This window comes from Amblyomma maculatum, chromosome 3 (genome assembly GCF_055883805.1).
Source record: "Amblyomma maculatum isolate TAMU_Amacu chromosome 3, ASM5588380v1, whole genome shotgun sequence".
NCBI lineage: Eukaryota > Metazoa > Arthropoda > Arachnida > Ixodida > Ixodidae > Amblyomma > Amblyomma maculatum.
Window position 1 is genome coordinate 84,832,274 of NC_139346.1, and position 21,810 is coordinate 84,854,083.

The following is a 21,810-nucleotide window of genomic DNA, read 5'->3' on the forward strand; positions in this document are numbered from 1 at the left end:
GTTTATTCTCATTAACTTCATCACTCAAGCCCGTACTAGTTTAGTTCAAGGGGCTTCCCCTTGAGCACCTCGGTGTGTAATCCACCCACATCTGCCTCGTGAAATCACCCAACTCATACTCAAGGTCTGGAAACCTCCCCGCTTGCGGACCGTGGCAGCCTTTGCTTGATATCTTGCTCTCAAATATTCAGTCATGGACACAAGTGTCAGTTGTTCCAAAATGGCGGGCTGCTTCACTATTGCCACTCTCTTGAGCGCTTAGAATAACTTTACATTTAAAACTGTTCTTGTGGCGGACACGATGCATTTTCTTCGCCGCTGCGGCGTAATTCTTGGAGAAGAGAGGTTACGGATAGGACAACAGCACCACACCGATTGCAAATGGTTCCTTCGATGTCGAAAATGACGAGCAAATGATTAGGTATGGTTGCCAACCGCATTTGTGAGCTGCCGCACCCGCATTGTGGCGATGGCAATGGGCAGCTATAGACTAGGTTCAGTTTACTGGAATCTAACGCGCAGGTGATTTTGCTTCCGCCCAAAAAAGATGTGCGTTAGAATTGGGTAAACACTGTATACGTTTGTAAAATACGCGTCCTGCTTTGAGTTTTGGAAATCGCGCATCGGATAGCACTTTTAGCCAGATGCTTACGGAGAGCAATACTAAAACTATTTGATCCTCCGCTCTGCATGAAGCTTGAAATAAGCTAAATACTTTCAGATCTTAGTTAATTATTTGCACACGAGTATTCTTTTACCTTATAATGCCAATAAGTTGTTTTCGCAAAGGAGAAGTTGTAAAACTTTGGACTGCTGATGCCCTGCAATACTTGTAGTTCATTAAAGTTTGAGATAAATCGATCAGCACACTCGACGCATTTTGAGGCATTCTATGCTCATTTAATTATTTGAAAATAAAGTTCGCACTGAGATTAAAATAAAAACGTATTGATGCTTTTCCACCGTTGAGGGAGATAGCCGTAATAAATGCATTTTATTATCGAATTACACTCGGGACACTGCGTCAAAAGTGTAGCTAAGAGTAACTTCATATGAAGCACGCAGGCATGCTTGTAAAGGCGTGGGAATAAAATGAAACGTTATCCAACGCTTACTACTCACGCAGCAATTACGAAAAGCGATCCATTCGACAGCGTTCGAGTGCGACACGTTGGATGCGTTTTGTTTGTCGTGCCTGTAAGTACAGAGGTGCGCAAGGAATTAGCCACTCTTTTACTTGCAAGACAACTTGTAGATACTTTTTTACTGCCTTCGCATAAGCAAAAAATGAGCGTGAAAAAATGGCGTGCTCTAAATTTAGCGTCCTTGTTGTATATGTGCAGAGTATAATAACCCAGTGGGCGACAAAATTACGTTTGCGTAAAGTATTCTTGGTGTTTTGTCGATATGGGAAAACCGCTCTTGAAATGACTGCTGGTTACACCGTGAATTTCGCTGCATAGTTTCGCCATTGAACTTTGAAGTCGTGATAAACACAGCTACGGCGAAGGTAAATTTATCACTTTGCAAAGTTTTGTTGCAAACTGATTACAATGATGTCATACCAGCCAAAAGTAGCAACATGTCTTTTAGCATTGCACGTAAGCTTTATACTTTTTTCGAAAACATTCCATTTCACATTACTGCATGTTTTATTTTGTTTAATTTCATAGCGAGCAGGGCCGACGCTATATTGCAACAAACGATATGAGGTACAGCGTGCGCCATTCTTAGAGGGCACAATGCAACGCGTGGGCGCCGTCTCTCGCGGAGCGCCGCCGCCGATACCCGGCGAAAATGCGACACCATGAGTATGCACGAAAAGCGCAGCAGCCAGCCACGCTTACCGCACATGCCCTTTTGCCGGGGATTCTCGCATACTGTCGGCTGCTGCGCGTTTTCATCCTGTCAATAAGTACGACGCATACTGTTCGTCTTCTGTCCACGGCCAATACTAAAAATATGACTTGGAGCCAGCATACCAACAGCTGTCTTTAAAAATGGGAAACAAAAAACCCTGGCGTAAAAACTTCACATACAGAAAAGAGAAAGAGACAACGGACAGGCGCCAACTTCTGTTTATTTCAGAATGCAGGTGCATCCATTTATAGCGTCAAGCTACGCCCACCTAACAAAAGGTGCATTATCAAAGCCGTAGGTTTGATGTGTGTGTGAAGTTTTCGCGGCAGAATTTTTTCCCCGGTTTTAAAAGATGTTAGACCAACTAGCCCGGCAACGTGCTTTATTGATGCCAACACCTAGTATCCGTGATTGCTCCCTCGCTTTTTTAAACAAATTGCACGTAGCGGGAAAATGAATGCAAGTAATTCAGTGTTACATCGACCTAATGCAGCTCTTAGGAAGCATTTGTGGCCTTACTACCTTTTCCTTTGTCCGAGTGGGGCTTTATTAATGGACTGTCTTCGGATTCTGCGTCCAAAAGCATCTGCAGAAGGTCGTTTCGGTCCCTCTGTGAAATACAAAAAAAAAAAAAAATGTTGCAACACGTCCATCACTGCACTTGGCAATAACTTCATGCATTTGTATGGAGATGCTGAAGCTAACGAACATTTAGCGCTTCGAAGGGCTTAGCGACAAATGCAAATACTTTTAATAACTTTAGACAGAGCCACAAACAAAAAAGCTTTCGTTTTCTTGAGAATTCGAAGTAATAGGACTTCTCTTATCCCGATTGCAACGCAGGCATTCTAGCTTCCAATACACCAGGCGTCCCAGCTAAAGGTAATCGTGGTTTTTACAATGTAGCTGCAGCGAGTCACATGGCTAGCTTGTATTTTCTCTTTGCAAAGTTTATTCATTACCCAGAACTACTTAGCTAACTTTGAATATCCGATTTAGGAATAAACCACGTATTAGAAACTGGAGATCGGCTTGAAGAACAGGTGCATACGCTAAGCGTACCCCTTGGCAGTTTCATTTACAGGTCCTGAAAGCTAGCATTTGAGGGCCGCGGGCGCATGCCTCTCCCCAAGTGCACATGCGTAAGTCCCTATGGGAATAGCGCGCAGTGAACTTAGTTCTCTGGAAACGCATTATGGGCCGCTAAAGCAGCTCCATTGTTGCGCGCAAGCTACTGCGTGGTGAAGGTTGCAATTAAAAATCGGTAAAAAATCAAAATTCCCTAAATAGCACCTGGCGTCTTACATTTCAACGGAATGTTTTGCATACAGTCTACAATGTTCAAGCTTTTTCCACCGAAGTTAATAATAAATTTTAGCTAATTAGTACTGAAGAATTTAACTTTCGAGAAGAAAACAAAATGTCCCAGACCAGACCAGGCGACTGTCAACAGTCATCACTTGCTTACACTCGTTCTGGACAGTATAACTTTTAAAAACCTTTGTTACCTTAGAATGGGGCAGACCGCATGCGACAATTAATTTGTCAATATTGGCGCGAATCGTAAATGATAGGAAAGCACCGACTCACACCATCCATATTCCTTCGTTCATCAAAGTTGGGACCGAAATATGCAAGCACGGCGTCCATAGGAACTCCTTGCGACATCGCGTACTTAAGCAGCGGCTTGAAGAGGATAGGCAGCTCTGAGATGCAGTCTGCGATAGCGGAAAAATAATGTTCGAGATCGATTGTATGCCGCAATGATATATACCTCCCGTGCTGCTAAGGCAGAAGTACCCACAGATGCTGGGGCTAAATTTCACAACTTTCTGTCCCTGGTTGGAATGGTCCGCCGAAAAAGTTGCTCCATTCATTTGCTTGTTCCATTTGAGGTTGCCATGTTGCAAACTGAACCCCTATAGCAGTGGCAGCCGCATTAAGGGCTCTTGGACGCGCTTAGACAGTTCAGTAGAACTTACAGAAGCGACGCCTTAGCTTTTACGACATATAGAATCCACGCCTAACTGTTATTGATGTCTTGTCACAAGCAGTTTTTTTCCCTCACTATCAAATTCTGCCGTGTGAGTTCCGAGTGAGGTAGACATGACAGGCGACACAGCGTTGGCACAGGCATACCTGCAGATATTAGGTGCACGCAGAGAGCCAACCAAGTACACAAAACAATCACGAACACCAACAAAACAAACGCGGCCACTACTGACACGCGCGATCGCGGTGAACACGACGCGTGAAGGAGGATGAAATCAGGTGCTCGAAAGTTTGAGAGAACACACGAACACACCCTGCGTGTTCCAAAATCATATAAAATAATGTTTTCTAGCAGTCTCTTTGCTTACCTCGTGAAGGCACTTGCGTTTATAAAAGGATAAATTGATATCTCATTTTGCCTTTCTTTATAAATCTTATTTGAGGGCGACTGCATTATCGGATCCCTCTCGTTCACATCGCACGCTCATTATGGCCACCTTTATCCAGTTTGAACCAACAAGGCTTAGTGGTCTAGGGCATGGTTGATGTTCCTGTCTCGTAATGCAAAACTCCTGGCATCAATCCCCACTCCCCCTGTATTAAGAAAATTTTGTTTTCTTTTCTTTGTTGCAGGAACCTCCTGAAAATATTCGACGTCAGCCCGAATATTTTTGTCTTATACCTGAATTCATGATACCCAAATGAAATCTAGCAACATTCACGAACAACCAGAAAATCATGTTGTCGCCTTCAAAGTCTGTTTAGGCAAGTCAAAAAGGTAGTGGTTCTCACTGGCATAGACAACGTTGGTTTCCCCGAACATGCCCGTGCACTGGCGACACTTGAGCAGGAGCTTTGAGGCCATCTCGTCACCGCGCTGCACGTCGGTCTGAGTACTGTGGAAAACTCCCATGGCCACGTCCATGGCCAGCCGTTGGGCGTGATCGTGAAGGTTGGCCGCTCCCTCCTGCCTCGCGGCAGCCGCCTGGACCATGTCCACAAAGAGGTGTGCTCGGTCTTTCATTATTTCCACTGCCTGCATCCGATAGAAACACAACGGCGATGAAATACTATAATGCGCCTGCCGTTAGCTGCCAGAAGACTCAAAGGATACCGCGCTGACACAACAAAGAACCTCTCAAAAGGCAGTTTCGTGAACAAATTAACTGTTTGCTCCCCACCAGTCAGACATTGAATCTGTTTCACATCGAAAACACAGATAAGCATTCCTAATTCACAAAATTCGAAACCTTGCAACCGCAGTGAACATAATCGAAAGAGCGTGATTCTGTAGGGACTCGAAGTTAACTGAGTTTTGCGGAGGGCAACCCTATTGCGCGTTTTGTATTGAGGTTAAACTCTCTCGCTCAGAGCCTACAGGTGACTTTCCGCTTGGCCTTTTCACTGGCGATCGCCAAGGTGGACTTGTTGCAAGTTACTATGTAATGGACGTTTGGCCATTTTTCAACCAAGCAAAGCCATATTATTAGTTTTGCCGAACGTTTCCGGTTATTAGCAAGAGATATGAACTGACCGACCCACTTGCTGACGTCATAGTCTTGATTAATCAATTCACTGTTGGTGACACGAACTGCACATTCTTTTAGACATAATGTGCCGCAGTGGCGTGCCACATTGACAGGCCCTGACGCCGAGCATGCGTAACACAATGCTTTGCAATGGTGGAACACGATAAGTTTAGGATCGTACACGCCTGGTCATTAAATCTGCATTGATAAAACAAACGTAAAGACACTATGAGGTCACTGACCGACGTGTACGTTTAAACAAAAACCTTCCGTTACAAGGGAACATATTGGCGGGCTAGTTGGTGGATAATAGAAGTTAATGAAAAACAGCGCGGAAACGAAGACGAGACCACACGACACAGCGCCTGTGTTGTGTGGTGTCGTCTTCGTTTTCGCGCTGTTTTTCATTAACTACCGTTACAGGGCTGAGAAATTTCTCGAGTTAACCAGCCATTTCGCGACCCTTAAAGTCAAAAGAGGAAACTATAAGCAGGTCAAGGTCACTGCGAAATGCACACAAGGCGAACATGACACTACACAACACAAACATAATTTTAAGAACTGTGGGGATCCCCACAACGACACTTAAGCTCCGCGTTTGAGGGCACGACGCGACGGTGTCGATGCCTCCCTTCTGCTGCCCCCTTGCGGATCACGGTTCGCCTATATGCACTTTGATACTGGATAAATCAGTATTCTTTTCATATTGACCACTGTTATCCCGTACATACTTATCACACAGTCGTATTCGTAAGTTACTAGAATGAATGAAATATCATCTAATTATGTATAAGCACCGCTTTAACCAAGTCGCATGCATGAGCGTGCCTGATTGGCTTAGGGGCAGGGTGTTTAATTTTTAATCCAAATGTCCTGGAGGACTGGATTTTGATTTGACCCTTCCAAGTTAAAGGAGAAGCTCAGGTTACATTGTCTGCCATCTCAGCCGGGCCGTGTGTTCTCGAAACGCCACACAACCGGACGACCAGTACTGCACGACCACTTAGCCTGAAACTATACCATCTGGCAGATGCATGCCTGTGATTTTTCGCTGACAACGCCCACGCAGAGGTTTGGAAAATGGGGCCTTTAAGCGATAGTTTTAAATGTCCTGGTGCTTGCCTCAATCTCATTAACTAGGACTTTAATATTTCACGAGTTCTCTCTCAGATATATATCATCGGGGATTTACGGTTTGCTTCGGTGTAACGAGCGGCTCAGGCCGTGAGTGACGCCGTAGTGGAGGGCTCCGGTAATCTCTTCCACTTGGAGTTCTTCAACTTGCACTGACATCGCACAGTACTTAGACGACTAGCTTTTCGCCGCCATCAAAAATCGGCCGCCGCGACCAAAATTCGATCCCGCGTCCTTGGGCACTGTAGTCGAGTGTCCTAATCATTGCACCACCGCGATGTTGGGAATTTTCGTACAATCCTGTTCTCTCAGTATACAATTTTGTGTCTACGGTTTTCTTGTTGGCATTCTCTTGAAGGAGCACCAACTGGCTCAAGCAAGGAAGCAGGAGCAAGCACTGGATTCAATTCGTTTGTGCAACATTCAGTAAAAACAGCCTTTATTCCACGACTCTGCTTGGTTAGCACGTATATTCCGTAGCTTCTCGCCTTGTGGTATTGTCTAGTTATTACTTTCGTTTGATTATAGCCTGTTTCTGTGCAGTTGTTCATTGCGCGCAATAGGCTTCTTTTTGTCGCCTGGCATGTTCAAGGTAGCGCGTATACGATTCCGTCTTTTATTCAAGTGTTAATCGAACTGCGCTTGCACCCTGTTGGTTTGTGTGTCTCTTTGGTTAACTCTACAGAAAGGAGTACAGCGAAGCAAATGTGAAGTAACAAATTCAAGCTCTGCCCACCACCTTCGAGAAATAAACTGCTAGGATTGGTATTTATTGTTATAATTAGCCCTAGTATGACAAGGGCCTTCCCTGCATACCTCCGATTAAACCAATCCTATCAGTGGCCGCCTTATCAATGAAAACTTTCGGATCTCATTTCGGCGAACTGACCTCGCTTTCCACACCGTGCATACTCTTGACCTCTCTTTGGTTTTGTCTGTAAGGTTTAACGTGCCAAAGCAGCTCAGGCTATGAGAGATGATGTAGTGGAGGGCTCCAGATATTTCGACCACCTGGCATTCTTTAACGTGCACCGATATAAGCTCAGCACACGGGAGTCTTTTTTTTTTCGTTTCCATCCAAAAGCAGCCACAGCAGCATTTTCGAACCCGCTACCATGCGTTGGTATGGAGAGCGATGTAACCTATAAGCCACCACGACAGGGCTGACGTCTTTTGTCATCCACTTTGTTTGTTCGCTCAAATCACGTTACCGCATGCTTAACGCAGTGCATTATTCTCCTGAATGGAATATCAGTGAGTGGAATTCCTAGAACAGAATGGAAGAGGGGAATTCAGAAGAACCGACCTGCTTCATGCTGGATGACTTGAATGCCGGAGAGATGAGACTCCTCAGTTCCCTCCAGGCTTTCCCCGTAATCCTCGTCAGCTTAATTTGGTTGAGAGGTAGATGCTGAGTCACTGCTGTGAACACCTGCAACGATACGGTTTTCGCGCAGACAACGTGTAGGGTTACGTAGATTTATATATGCGTACTGCAGCTGCGTTGATGTTCACGGGTGTCATACACCGCACCAAGATTTTTGGGACAACTTTTAACTGAGACAGTTGTGGTATATTATAAGATACTGCTATATGCGCGTTGATGGAAATGTATCTGTTTTCAGTGCGTGGGTAACGTTTGATTTTGAAGTTTCCCTACTCTTGCGACTAGTAATTGGAACGGGAAAACCTGTTTGCGAATTATTGTGTAATACTTTTATGAACATACGAAATTGTCCAAGCCTACTATGCTTAGCGAAATTTGCTTCTGAAGATTGGCCTGCGCTCACAGTAGTTAATGTTATCCATAGAAAACCAATGTGATGCGTTTTAAATAATTCTGAGGCAAATGCATGATTTTGAACATAATAATTGATAGCAACGGTTCGAGGTTCTTATGCGTACGAAATATTTGCTTCTGAAGTGTGTCGTTTACTCAGAGCAAGTAAGAGATATATCAATAAAAACCAATGTGAAGGTTTTTTGAGAGAACATTTATAAAAATGCATTCAGACACTCTCTCCCTCGTAAACTAAAAATTCCGGATATGAGGAGCCCCGTTTTAGATTTTAAAGCATCTCCCTTGCTTACTGTTATAGCTCAAGCAAACAAAAAAAAAGTGTGAGTCCAGAAATTCGGTTTCACAAAAAAAAAAAAAGATCTTTTAAGGTGAAGCATCGTTTTAGTTGCAGAGGGGGGTTCTCTGTAAAAACCATTCAGTCTCTGACTTTCAATGAAACAAAAATAAGTCCACTACACCTGGCGCCAGTTAGGCTTGCTTATACCATAAAATGAAAACATTTATTTTGAACATTGTACACTAGCGCAACATGGGAGTTGAAGAAAGAAATCAGGGAACCATCTACCCTATGCGTTGGCTGCTTTACAATATATAGTTTTAAAATTAAATTAAACTTTTGTTCTGATTACATTGGTGGCTTATGTGGCCTCATTATAACATTATATCCCGTTACTGTGCCATTTTGGTCCAGAGTTCTCAACTGCGCACTCACGAGCGTCTACCTTGCGAGGAGTAATAGGAGGAGGTGCTATGAGCAGAGGTGGTAAGTTTAGCGCAAAGCCCGCACTATGTCCTCGCTTGGTAGTTAACGCAAACACCACCAGAAGGGCTGAATTTCTGCGTGAAAGCTACCGGGTCCCTGTCGTGAGCGTAGATGACATAAGTTATTATAGCAAGATGTGGACTAGTAGAGTGCAATCTAAGCTAAGAGACGGCAAAAATCAAGTTTCTACGTTGGGCCCAAGGACATAAAACTACGAGCCTTTGCGCTGTACAGTTAGAAGAAATGTGTCACTAGCTGGGATAAAGGTACCATCGGTAAATCCCGGGAAAGTGCAGAGAAAAAAAAAAGAATGCTCGAAGCTTAATCTAGCACCGAGATCGGAGCAGAAAGTCAACGCACGTGCTCAACACCGGCAGAGCCAGGGCTAGAGCGAGGACAACAGCGTGTGTTCTAGCGTAGAGTAAATTGTAAAGCGCTTTCCTCGCTATTTTATGTCGTCAATATCACTCCACCGGAGAAAAACATTTGTGCACGCGCCTCCTATCTTCCTTTTTTATACGTCATTTTATAGCCACGTAACGTAACACGACAGCGCTTTGTGTTAGATATTCGTAATGCACGTCAACGGTTTACGTCCCTTTTTTTATCTTTCTCTATCGCCTAACAGGAAGTTATACCATATCTCGTTTTATAAAAGACACATCCGCGGCTGCAATCTGAAATGAGAAATCCATTAGTTTTTGGGGTAGCGGTATATTTCGTGGCATAGAGCTATAGATTCGTTCGTTTATTTTAGATCGCAGCGCTGCAGGGCCAGATATATGGGTAACCGCGCTGCCAAAAGTAAATTTTTGGAGTAATTTTTATCTGTATTTCAACAGACGTGAACTTACTAATGGAAAACCCAGTTTGTGTTCAGTTGCGTTAAAGCCTGAAAAAAAAAAGTAAAGGGGAGGGAGGGGGCCGAGGCTTAAAGGAGATTTTCCGTGTGAAATTAGGTTTTGGTCCCCAAGAATGTCTCTACAAGTTTCGTCATTTTTAATTGCCGTTCTTTGTTTAACATTGAATGATTTGAGAGCAACGTTAGACAACCATTGTTGAGGCCCCACAAACTTTGAAAAGTTCGGGTGCTCGCGTAGAACCTGACACTTGTGAAATAAAAAATCCACTTCGTTATCAGTGCGATTAGTCATACCCAATCTGTAGTCTGCTTCATCTTAAGCAAGATAAACGACAACACAACGGCGTTAGCCAGTAGCTCTACCGAGTCCTGAGAATGCTAGGCGTGCAGTTTCGTTGGGTATTTTTAAAAGTGAGTCATTTTCTTTGGCCCTCATTGCGAGTTTGCGTCGTATTATGAAGTGCCGTTTTCGCCCTCATGTCGAGTTGGCGGATTGGTGAAGACATCGGAACCGGATGTCAGCTTGATTACCACCACTTAGGGTTCCGTGGCTTCACTAATCAGATAAGGTCCTTTTGCTTCCTTTGAAGACAGCTCTGGAACCCATCCAGGTGTAATGGAATCGCAGTTTTTATATGCTTGACAGATTTATTCTCTACGATAAGTTCGTGTTTTTGGAAGACTTTGCAGATTTCTAGGGGGAAGCTTGAGCGAGATTTCAACAGAGTTGAAGGACTCGAATGCATCATGCTTGAAGGATAGGCATATCAATTTGTTTTTCGGCGGCATTGAACTGTGGGTCGAAATTTTTTTTTTTTAATTCGCAGCAATCGTCAGACGTTTCCTTACATCAGGCATGTAGTGCAGAAAACTGCCACCAGGGCAGTGCAAAGGACGCCCTAACAGTCGCTCTCTACGGCAACTGTTTTATTTAACGACGGCCAATATTTAGCGTTACAAAAAAAGGCTTCCTATCCCTTACCTGTAGCTTTCACACGTTGAACCCATTTGTGTCCCTGAAATTCTAAACCTTTTTATATGTGCTTAAAACGAAAATTTCATTGTAATTTGTTTGTAACTGCAGTTTGAAACCCATGAATCAGGTCTCCAAGCTGCACACAAGTATCTCCCAGTGTTGTATTTTTCTCGGATAGTTGACGCAATTCTATTTGCGGGGGCCAGCTCGAATTGTGAGACGCAGGGAGAAACGCAACACAGCTTTGCGTTCTATATATGTCTATACGTCCGGTACTTCAAGCTGGCAGCTGAAGGTGGAATCTGCCAGCATTTTGTATTCTTATTCTGGCACGATGAAGGCAGTGGCTATAGCAAACCCAGTCCTCACCTGTCTGCCGGTAACCTTCTTGCTATCTTTAATAAACACTTGTTTGATCATCTCAAGGTCTCTCGTCAGCACTGCCGGTATGGTTCCATGGAAGTACCTGAAGTAAGAAACACCAGCACCGGTCTCTGGGCATTGATAGAGGAAAAATGAATTCCATAACCGGCATCAAGTTTCATGCAGAAGCTAGGACTTGCAGCAAGGAGTGTTACTTCTCCCTGTAAGGCGCACATTGACGAATATCGCTGAAGCCCTCTTTCGCGATATCTTGGACAAGTAAGTTTTCATCCATAGGCCTTCTGAAATAACCAGCATCGCTAATCAGCTCTTCTAAAATTTTCCTTTCTGACAGTTACGTATGGCATGCTACCATACGAACACGGGCTGCACTTCTACACCCGCGACAAAGCCGGAACATACCGTGATACCTGATTACCTGGATTCATCGCCAAGTATGGAATATTCAACCCCTCTTCTCCCATATTCAGACAAAATATCTGTTACATAAGAAATAGCGCGCCAGCGCCAACTCTGTTATCGGAATTTGTGAAAAATACCTTCCCTTTCCCCTCGCTCTAACAGCTCGACCGCAAATCAAAAAGAAAGTAAAGCAGAAAACAGAAAAAAACTTGTTCGTGCATCCGCAACCCTCCGAATATCGATCGCCGTTTTTCATATCTTCTGTTCTCAAGCCTTATCTATCTCTGCGTCCTGAAGCAGCACAAGCGAAAAAACAAGTAGATGAAAATCTCGGAGATGCCCCGCAGATTCAGCATAGAAGCCGATTTCAGAATTTTTGTTCAGCATGGCATAGCTTAAAGGAGTATAGACACGTACATTTTCTGTTCCGGTATGTTTGCTTTAATCGATCCGCAGTGGTCGAAAACAGAGGGACTGCGACCCAAAAAGCCCCAGCACAGACCAATTAATTCATTATTAACGCATTTATCAGGACCAGTTTCGGTTTCGATCTCTCCGGACACGAGCGCGCTGACGTCAAAGATACGATGGATGGATGGATGGAATGGGGATGGAATATAGGAGCGTCCCCTTTGAAACGGGGCGGTAGCAGTAGCTATCATGCTCATTTTTCTCCATATATCTTAATTATTGATTTATAATGGTTAACTAAATCACCATTATATTTATTAAATTTTGTTCCTACATTACTAACATTATGCCACACGAGCGCCCCCTACTGGCAAGGTTGGTGATCGCGTAAACACAAAATCTGATGACGCATTCGAGTCGCGTTTTTCGTCTGCTTGCTGTCGTACGTGCAAGAAAATATCGTCGTCGAGCAACGCTTCAGCGTAGCCGAATTAGGACGTTGTTTCGCGCCCAATAGCGTGGATGTTACTAACATTGCCGGAAACTTTAATCCCTACCCGTTCGCCTGCGACTCAAGCGACGAAGCAGGAATCAGCAGCAGCCACAAAAGCTTGTTGGGTTGACGCGCAGGAAATGTCACCTGATAGGAATGTTGAAGAAAGGAACCGTGAAGATGTCGTTTTATCGGTCCGCTTGGCCAACACTGTGAGCCAAGCTGTTTTAAAAAAAATGTTTTAGTAATGACGCGATCAGCCACCGTAACCCGTAAGCTCTCCCGATGGCTCCCGTGCTCACGCCTGTTCACGCGCTGATTGGTCCCGACGCGACAGGCCTGCGTGCCGCCGTCCAAGCGTGTGGCACCATCTGGCGCAGTCAAGGCAATCTGGGGGCGTAAAGCCGTGGCTGCCACGATCAGCTCCCAAGTCATAGCTGCCTCATAGCATCCGCTATCGGTAATCTAGCTATCGCGGATCGCTGTTCATTCGTTTACATAACTATTTGTATAAAGGACTATGAGTCACGATTACGTTGCGAGGATTATTCGGCCAATACGAAGGTCCTGGTAGAAATAATTACAGTGATACAAGCAAACTTTTTTTCCCTACAGCTGCTGCCCGGTGCGACGCACCTGATGTCTGCTAGCTCCGCTGCTGAAGGCGTCGCGCAAAGCAAGGAATATTTTACGAGATGGGCTTGCCAGTAAAGCGGCGCTAAACTCCGACGTTTATTACAGCGTTAGCCTGTTCCGAAGCGCCTTCCGCTGGGGCTCCGAAGTGACACCAGCTAGGGCTAGCGACGTCTAGGGTAGGCGGGGAGCGGCGCAGTATGTTCCCGGCGCGCTGTCGAGAGGCACCGTTGCCGTAAGCCCTGCACTTGGGCAGGCATGCTGTCGGGGCCTGAGTTTAGTAGGCAGTCTCTATACGTACACCGGTGAGGTAATTGTAACATGCACCAACGATGAAGCCATCGAGGGAAGCGAGCAGAAGCATAGTCTTTCTCAGGGCAGCACCGGAAGCGGCAGCGGCGCTGTTCGAGTCCGGCCATGTGTCGCCACTGCTCTTTCCTTTGCCGACTCCACGTCATAGTTGTTTGATTACGTCAAGTTGTTTACCTATGCACACGTTTTCGTCACAACGATGTTGATGACAATGGGTTTTGAAAAACGAAGTAATTGCATGGCTTGTTTTTAAAATCAAATTAAAATATCTTCGTGGAAACGTGCGAGGTTGGGATTGCTTGTGGAGCATCTCTGTGTAACCTGGAAAGCAATCGTATTCCTTCCAATGCTTCAAAAATGGTGACTATACTCTTTTAATGACAGCTATACACTGTTCGGCTTGTTGTACCAGCTTCAGTATAGCAGGGACAAAGTAATTGTGTACGAATAGTCATCGTTTGTGTTCAGGGGATTTTCCCCAACATGGCGAAAACTAGAATCGTTAGGTGATATTTACCCAACAAGGTCTCCATACTTCGTGCTCCATTCTTCAAACACAGCGCCAGTTCCCTGAAATATCCATGAAGCGTGTTTAAAGAGATCGCATTAAAAAGGGTTCGTCAGCCGAAGTGAAACGAGATGTTCGCTCGCGACATACGAGAGCGCGAGATACGACGAGATGTCGCAACTTAACATCTTAATAGCCACCTGAGATGAATATCACAACGTGTGGAGAAATGCGGATATTTGGTCGTGGCAGTCATTCTATATTACTTACTGTTTCTGTTAACGGACTTATCCACTGCCCAAAAAAGCACTTGCCCACATTATAACACCAACGACAACGCCTTTTCTCGGCGGGGAACATGAACTGGACCATATTTGGCACAGCCCAAAATAACTAGCACACATACCTCCTCCTTAATCAAACGGCGCATTGGTTAAGGTTTTTTAATTCAAGTAGCGAACCGTTTTTTCCACTTGTATCACGCATACCCTCACCTTGAAAGCGTTTCAGCGACTTCGGAGGTACAGGCAGAAGCAACAGAAAAGGGAACGTGTAAGCACGTGGGGATGCAAGCAAACTGGGCGCATATGGCTATTCGAAAATCTGGGCGCGCGTCCGGTCGCAAGCACGGCAATGCATGCGTGCAAATTTTAAAGTGGTAAGGGTAAGAAGAATAGGGACTTGGATCCTTGATCGAAATACGGGGTAAACAGGTACATTGTCGTAAAGAGCTATCGCACCAGGTTCAAAGCCAGAGCATGACAATGCGTACCTCGGGTGTATATAAAACCCACTAGCGCACGATCATTTCAGATCATCATGGGTTCTTGTGTTCCCTTCCATATTATTTCTACATATACGCGCTTCAACATCAGTCCTCGAACGTTGTAAAAGGTGACCTTGATCAAAAGTTGAGCGGGAGGTTACTATGGTTCGGTGGCAGACTTTGCACTGGGGCCGAGGACCTTTTATTGATCCTTCGCAACTACAGCATCCTCCAGCATGGAGCCCTACTTGCACAGGTGGCCGCTTTATTCAGAACGCAGTGCAGACAAATGGGATGATTAGTTGCCAAAGATAATGCATGACACTAGAGATGATCGATGACCGTAGTTCTATCGATTATCAATATGGCCACTGACGGTGACGCACGGAATGGCTGCGGATAATCTTGCAGGAAGGTCTGATGTAATCCCCTTTGTAATCACACCTTTTGTTTATATTCGTACTGCTCAGTTTTATATACTGTGCGCACGTTTCCTTGATATATAGTCTGGATGCATAAAACAGTTCAACGATTCCGGCAGGGGACACGCTTTACCCCATATGGAATCCAAGTTCATTAAACCAGGAGAATGCCACGGCGAGAGCGAGGACAAGGCGACAGGGATTTAAAATGTAGACTAAAAGAAAGCCAACAAACAAGAACCATATGCTTAGAGAAATATTTGTGGACTAAGTGGGGCACAAGGGAGTAATTACTCCTCGACATCCACCCAAGCGCGGCCATGCGGATGCAAATGAAAGCTATACAGCTTTTTTACAACTTCGTAGTTGAAGAAAAATTCGTCCAGGTCCGGGGATTGAAATCGGCCCCACTGCTTTTCCAGGACAGTCGCTCTATCGACTGAGCTAACCAAAATGGTCAGCGGATCAGATGGTAGGGTGAGAGCGATTTGATCTGTAACTCGAATTGGGAAGGGTAATAAGAGAGTAATTGTCAGAGTAAGTTCTGAGAAAGTTCCCTTATTAGAAATCTACTCCACCTTGGGGGACTCCCCTAAATATCTGACCAAGTAGTGCATAATTGTGCCGTACTCTACGCGCTCACTGCCACGTACAGCAGAAACGAACCAGACGTAATTATTACAAGAAACGTCGCTTTTAGTGCAGATAATTTGATTACACGGACAGATTGCTCGTTAACTGAAAGAAAAAAGAAGCATGCAGGCATACCTTATCACCCATACTACTCGCACTACGTGAGACGGATCCGTAGTTTCTGGTTTCAAGGCAGTGTGACAAATACTTAGCTCAGTTAACTCAAGAATAATGAGGAGAGGGCAGGGATCCGGTTCGGTTTGTAGCTCGATGTCTCAGCAAACTGGTCGCAACGCTCGACAGCCCATGTCGCAGTGAAGAGTCTTTCTCTGTTAAACTGTAAATCGTCTCTGCGGCAGCGTGAGACCTCGACTTATAAGCTACGGCTCTTCTCAGTCGATGGCTGATCCTGTAGAAAGACGACACCGAGGCAGTATGACCTTCCACCAACTGAAACGGCTGCCTACTAGGACAGGTCACACTTCACCATGCAGGCTTTCAAGAAACAGTTTCTTAGTTCTTAAAACGAACCATTATTTTTCAGAAGCGCTTTGATCGGGGCTGTGATGTAGGGAAGAAGAGGGCTGAAACATCTTACAAGGTTAGTCGTGCCAAGCTGCCCTCTTATAACACTCAGGTATTCAGGTGTTGGCAGCGTGATCATACCTCCATATTTTGTGGATTAGACCTTTTGGCCCACCGAAATTGCCCGACTTTATTTGCAGAGGAAGTACTGGGTCGTGCATTTTAAGGGTGAACACGGCTCAGCGTAACCAAGCTTCGCGGAGCGCCAGTGCATCCGGTGCGGTCGCGCTTCGAAGCGAAGCCGCGCTGGTGCGAATGAACCTAGGGGAGGAGCTTCGCGTCATCTGCTGCAACTTCCTTTGCAGCAAAGCACACTGAGATACGTGTCGGCGTCCGATGGCGGGAGCACGGCCCAGAAAAGCGCACTTCACTCAGTTTGGCATACTGCACCTGGTTTACCTTGTAGCGTTAGCACCGCTTCTTGGGCTAGTTGGAGCATAATTGAATTGGTGAAAAAATTGTGCCGAACCAAACACACCACAAGAAAGAAGACGAGACACGAGAGATGTGTCTCGTCTTCTTTCTTGTGGTGTGCTTGGTTCAGCGCAATTTTTTCACCAATTCAAATTACCTTGTAGCGAGTGAACGGCTAGTTGCAATTTCAATTAACTGCATGAACTGAAACACACTTCTCACACCACGCAAACTAACTTTCTTTAGACGTGATGAGGGTGGAGGAAATACGAGGTGTTCCCTCGCGCTCAGTACTAGCTTCGTGTCATTTTTTTTTCTCTGCGGTTCGGGCTATGCGTGCTTTACTTAAGTGGGAAACCTCATAAATCCATAGAGCACTATTTCGCAACTCACTCGGCGACTCATCAGATTTAATAAAAAGGATGTAAAGAAAATAATTGAACGGATGATTTTTGGCGTAAGAGTAGACACGATATCATCTTTAAAAACGCCTTTTCATTCTGTAATTTTTAAAGCGAAAGCTTTTCCATTCTTATGAAGCAAAAATGTGTGCGCAGGAGCTGTGCGCGTCATCTGTGCGTCGTATCTGTGCGCTGATGTGTCACTCGTAAGTAAAGAACGTGTGAGGTGAGAGGTTAGGAATGAAAACGATTGAAGGTGATAAGTAATGAATAAGTCATAGGCATGGATAGAGTTATTGAATAATTCTAATGGCAATGAAAAGGATTAATAGCGACTAAAATATTCGGTAATCACCAGTATGTGAAAATACGATTTGCAATGACTGCAACCGATTTCAAAATGAGTAAAAAGCTCAGCGATGAGTAGTAATAATAACTATGACTAGGCATGAGTGATCATGATTGCTAATGTTAACCGACGGCTTCAAATGACGCATCTGATTGAAAATACTTTGCTATCAGTGGTAATGAATACAATGACTAGGCATGACTCATCATAACTACAAAACGACCAATATGTCATACGACGACTAGAGTGACCGCAACGGCCTGGAAAGGAGTAAAAATGCTTACTGATGAGTGATATCGATTATAGCAAATAGGCATGACTTATCATGACTACGAAACGAGCAATATGACAAAATAAGACTGGAATGACCGCAACTGACCTAAACGATAATTTTAATTTTATATTTAGTTATTATTTGCATCGAAGTGGCACATGAGCTTATTGGTGGGCCGTAGTTGAGGGATCTGGATAAATTTGGTATGATGAGTACGATAATGGATGAGAGCCAGAGACTCTGCTGTCAATACGCGAAATAGCAAAAGCTGGCTTTTGTCTGCTCACTGGTATGTCGAGGCACATAAAATCCCCTTTTCCATAAAAAAAAAAAACAGGAATACTTTATTCATCAAAGTCCTGCCTGTGCGACTACAGGAAAAAAAAAACCTTTACTTTTAGTTCAGGTGCCTGTGTGAATGCTGCTCACAGCGTAGAGACGGATTGTCGTACAGCCCGAGCATGAGCTCGGCCTACATTTATCGCCTGTTGGACCGTGGTAGCAAGAGCCATCCGGCCCTGTCTTATCGGCTTGTGATGCTGATACACGACCGCAAGTCACTGCGCAACTAAATGTCCAGTCAGACACACGTGCATTATGCTCTGGTTATTTGTCAAAAACCAATCCGTGAGACTTGTATCCACTGGACGTGCTTCTGTCTAACTTGCGATAACATCGCGTTATGAGTTATCGAAAATGAGTTGCTTTTTATTCTCTTCGCCGATAAAAAAAGCTCTAACAGTGCAAGGCAGTTTCATTTCCAGAGCGCTTTCTGACATCAGCTATTTCGCATGTGCCGGAAAATGAAAGACGGCGCAAAGCTAAAACAGAGCTCTACAATATGCCAAACAGAGTGAAGTGCGCTTTTCTTTTCTATGCTCCCGCCGTCGGGCGTATCTCAGTGTGCTTTGCTGCAAAGGAAAAGCGGCGCTCTCCAGCGCTGCAGCAGACGACACGAAGCTCCTCCCCTAGGTTCATTCGTGCGTGCGCGGCTTCGCTTCGAAGCGCGACCGCACCGGATGCACTGGCGCTCCGTGGAGCGCGGCCACGCTGAACCGTGTTCACCCTTAAATTGGACGATTGTACACTTCAATGCTTGATTCGTCTAGATTTTGCAACACTTGGCAGACACGTCGGGCATGTTTTTCCTTCGAATGCCCGAAGACAAGAATATCGTCGATCGTGAAACGACGCCCTCCACACCTTTCAGCATTCGGCTCAACGTACGCTTAGTGTATTCCGCCGCCGTGAAGATGTTCCGCCTATGCATTCGGCTTACGCATGCTATTTCTCTAAACGAACAATTATCCTACAGAAGCGGTATTTTGCAAAAACAACAGAATCACAATGTCTGTTTACCATGAACCTTTTCCAGAGTTTATGGAATCTAGAACCTGCTCAAGGGTTCATCAACAAACTGCAGTGCTATGAAATATCGCACAGAATGCGGTGTCAAACTGTCTTTTTAGAGTGTCCGTTGCATAATATTCCAGACCAGTATTGCATCCTTGAAGTTTAAAAGCAATGATGAACTGTATCTAGAGAATCGCAAAGGCAGGAATTTACCGTAGATAAAAAATGCCATTTTTTCCTAACCACGTTTTAACGGGCAGAGTCTCAATAAATAGCTTATAAAAGAAAGTGTTTGTACATGCCAATAAATGCGCTTTTTCTGCTGTTTGGAGTATACAGTGTTTCGGTAAAACCAAGATACAAAGAACGTCACATGGGCGCATGGAGACAAGAGCACAGAAATTAAACTCTTGTACAAACGCTTCCTTGATGCTGAAAAACGAAAATCAGGCTCCTGCAATGTGCGTAAGTCGACTCCAAATAGTGCATGTAACTTTATGGACTGAGCTACACGCAACCGTCTTTGTCTCCATGAGCCTCTGCCGAGGTCACATAATACGGGAGCTTTCACCTAGTAAAGAGCAGAGACATTAGTCTGCCAACTAAGATCCGTATAACTTGTGCTGTGGTTGTTCCAGTTGTGATGTATGGATGCGAGAGTTGGACTGTGAAGAAGGCTGACCGCCCAAGAATTGACGCGTTTGAATTGAGGTGCTGGCGGAGACTCTTGAGAGTTCCTTGGACGGCCAGAAGATCAAATCAGTCGATATTGCCGACCAACAACCCTGACTGCTCATCGGAGGGTCAAATTCTAAAGTTAAAGCTCAGCTACTTTGGTCATCTGATGAGAAGAGAGGAGTCGCTGGAGAAAGATTTGATGTTGCGAAAGGTTGAGGGTCGCCGGAGAAGAGGTAGGCAGCGAACACGATGGTTAGATGGCATCCTCGAGGCACTGCATTTGAATTTATGTGATGTTAGGAAGATAGTGAGAGAGCGGAAAGCATGGCGTGATATGGTCCATAGGGTCACGAAGAGTCGGACACGACTGAACTGAACGAAGTAATGCGCACAGCTTGACACCGTCTTGCGTGCATCGGTTGATGGCAGAGAAATGGGGCTTACAATAGGATGAGAAGCACGCAATATCAATGCGCAGTCACTACACCAGCCCCCTACTATTTCGTCTCTATGCTGAATCAAACTGAAGTGTTATCTATGGCAAGGTTTCAAAATAGTAAAATCACATAAGGAACTATACCAGTCCATACACACGCTACTTTGAGGAAGTATGTACACCAAGCCAGGCGGGAGAGGTGCAATAGAGCGAGATTGTTAAGAGGAGGTATCGGAACAAATATAAGACGAAACGACCGATCAAAGCAAAAGAATGTGATCTGGGAAGGCAGCATCAGAGGCTAGCATGCAGGAATGAAGTGGAATAATCGTGCAGGACTTTCGTGCAGTGTTACCACTTAAGAGACATAACACGGCAGGTGTCCAGTAATAAATACCTTTGTTCGGATCTCCTTAAGATTTCCATAAATGAAGCTGGGAGGAGGTCCCGGTATTCCAAGTCTCCTGAAGAGTGAGAACTTCCAGGCACGCTGAGCGAGAAACCTGAGTAAAGTCGGGTGAAATAAAAATAATAAATTTCAAATATCGCGAAAACAAAACCCTTTTAGCGATGTCATGAGGGCGCTAAAACGTCCCACACACTACACAACAGTTTTCTATGGATGCAAGCTGTCATCCATAGAAATCTATAGATGACAGCTATGAGTTTTAATGACCTCTTTGAGTGTCATTTAAACCCACAGATTGACCACATAGAAGTGATGTGCTGAAGGAACGGAAGTGACTCGGCACTTATTTTTAAAAAGACTTCAGCCCCCGAGTTCTTCCTGTGACAATCTACGGATTCATTATCGAAACGATTCCATCATAGTTTTACACTGATACAACATCAAAAAGGTCGCTGATGTATTTTTTGGGGGGTCAGAGGCCGCTGGCTGTTTTCATATGTGTTGCATAACGAAGCACCTCATTTTCAGGGCATTTCTATGACGGGTATAATATATGTCCTGTTCCAGGTGCGTTTTGTTAAGCCACATAAAGAATATCCCTTCCAAAACGTGCTCCTCCGCGGTGGTTCAGTGATTAAGGCGCTCACTACTGAGCCCAATGACGCCGGATCGTATCTCGGCCGCGGAGGCCTCTATTCGGTGGAGGCGAAAAGCAAGGTACCCGTGTGCTGTGTGATGTCAGTGGACGTTAAAAGATACTCAAATGGTCGGAATTTCTGTAGTACTCCACTACTTCGTCTCGTATAACCCAAGTCGCTTTGGGACGCTAAATTCTAGAAACCAAACCAAACGAAACCTTTCATTTTGTGCATAAAACTTAATGTTACGGGCTGTTGCATTTGTATTTGTCGATTTCCTAGTACTCTTACCATATTTCCTACTAATGTGTATCGTTTTCATCTTACACGCTTATTTTGTGCCTTTAGGAAACGACTGCTTGCTCCAAGTTTCATTGTGCTTGGTCGGCAAT

At 44.8% G+C, this 21,810-nt stretch overlaps 1 protein-coding gene across 2 annotated transcripts in view; it reads right to left on the bottom strand.

Annotated features, from left to right (window-relative positions):
* Window positions 1-20,871, bottom strand: part of LOC146195160 (cytochrome P450 3A31-like) — a 38,678-nt gene extending 17,807 nt beyond the window's left edge. The window contains exons 1-7 of one of the 2 annotated variants that reach the window (XM_084596196.1): window positions 20,769-20,871; window positions 11,287-11,383; window positions 7,822-7,947; window positions 4,645-4,888; window positions 3,451-3,578; window positions 2,383-2,470; window positions 1,123-1,195 (exon numbers count right to left, since the gene is read on the bottom strand). In XM_084596196.1, coding sequence (XP_084452322.1) covers window positions 1,123-1,195; window positions 2,383-2,470; window positions 3,451-3,578; window positions 4,645-4,888; window positions 7,822-7,947; window positions 11,287-11,383; window positions 20,769-20,797 — 785 coding nt within the window. In that variant the 5' untranslated portion in view covers window positions 20,798-20,871. Of the gene's footprint in view, window positions 1-1,122; window positions 1,196-2,382; window positions 2,471-3,450; window positions 3,579-4,644; window positions 4,889-7,821; window positions 7,948-11,286; window positions 11,384-14,069; window positions 14,119-20,768 lie in introns of those variants that run through there. The other variant, XM_084596197.1, reaches the window with a different exon arrangement.
* Window positions 20,872-21,810: the final 939 nt, after the last annotated feature.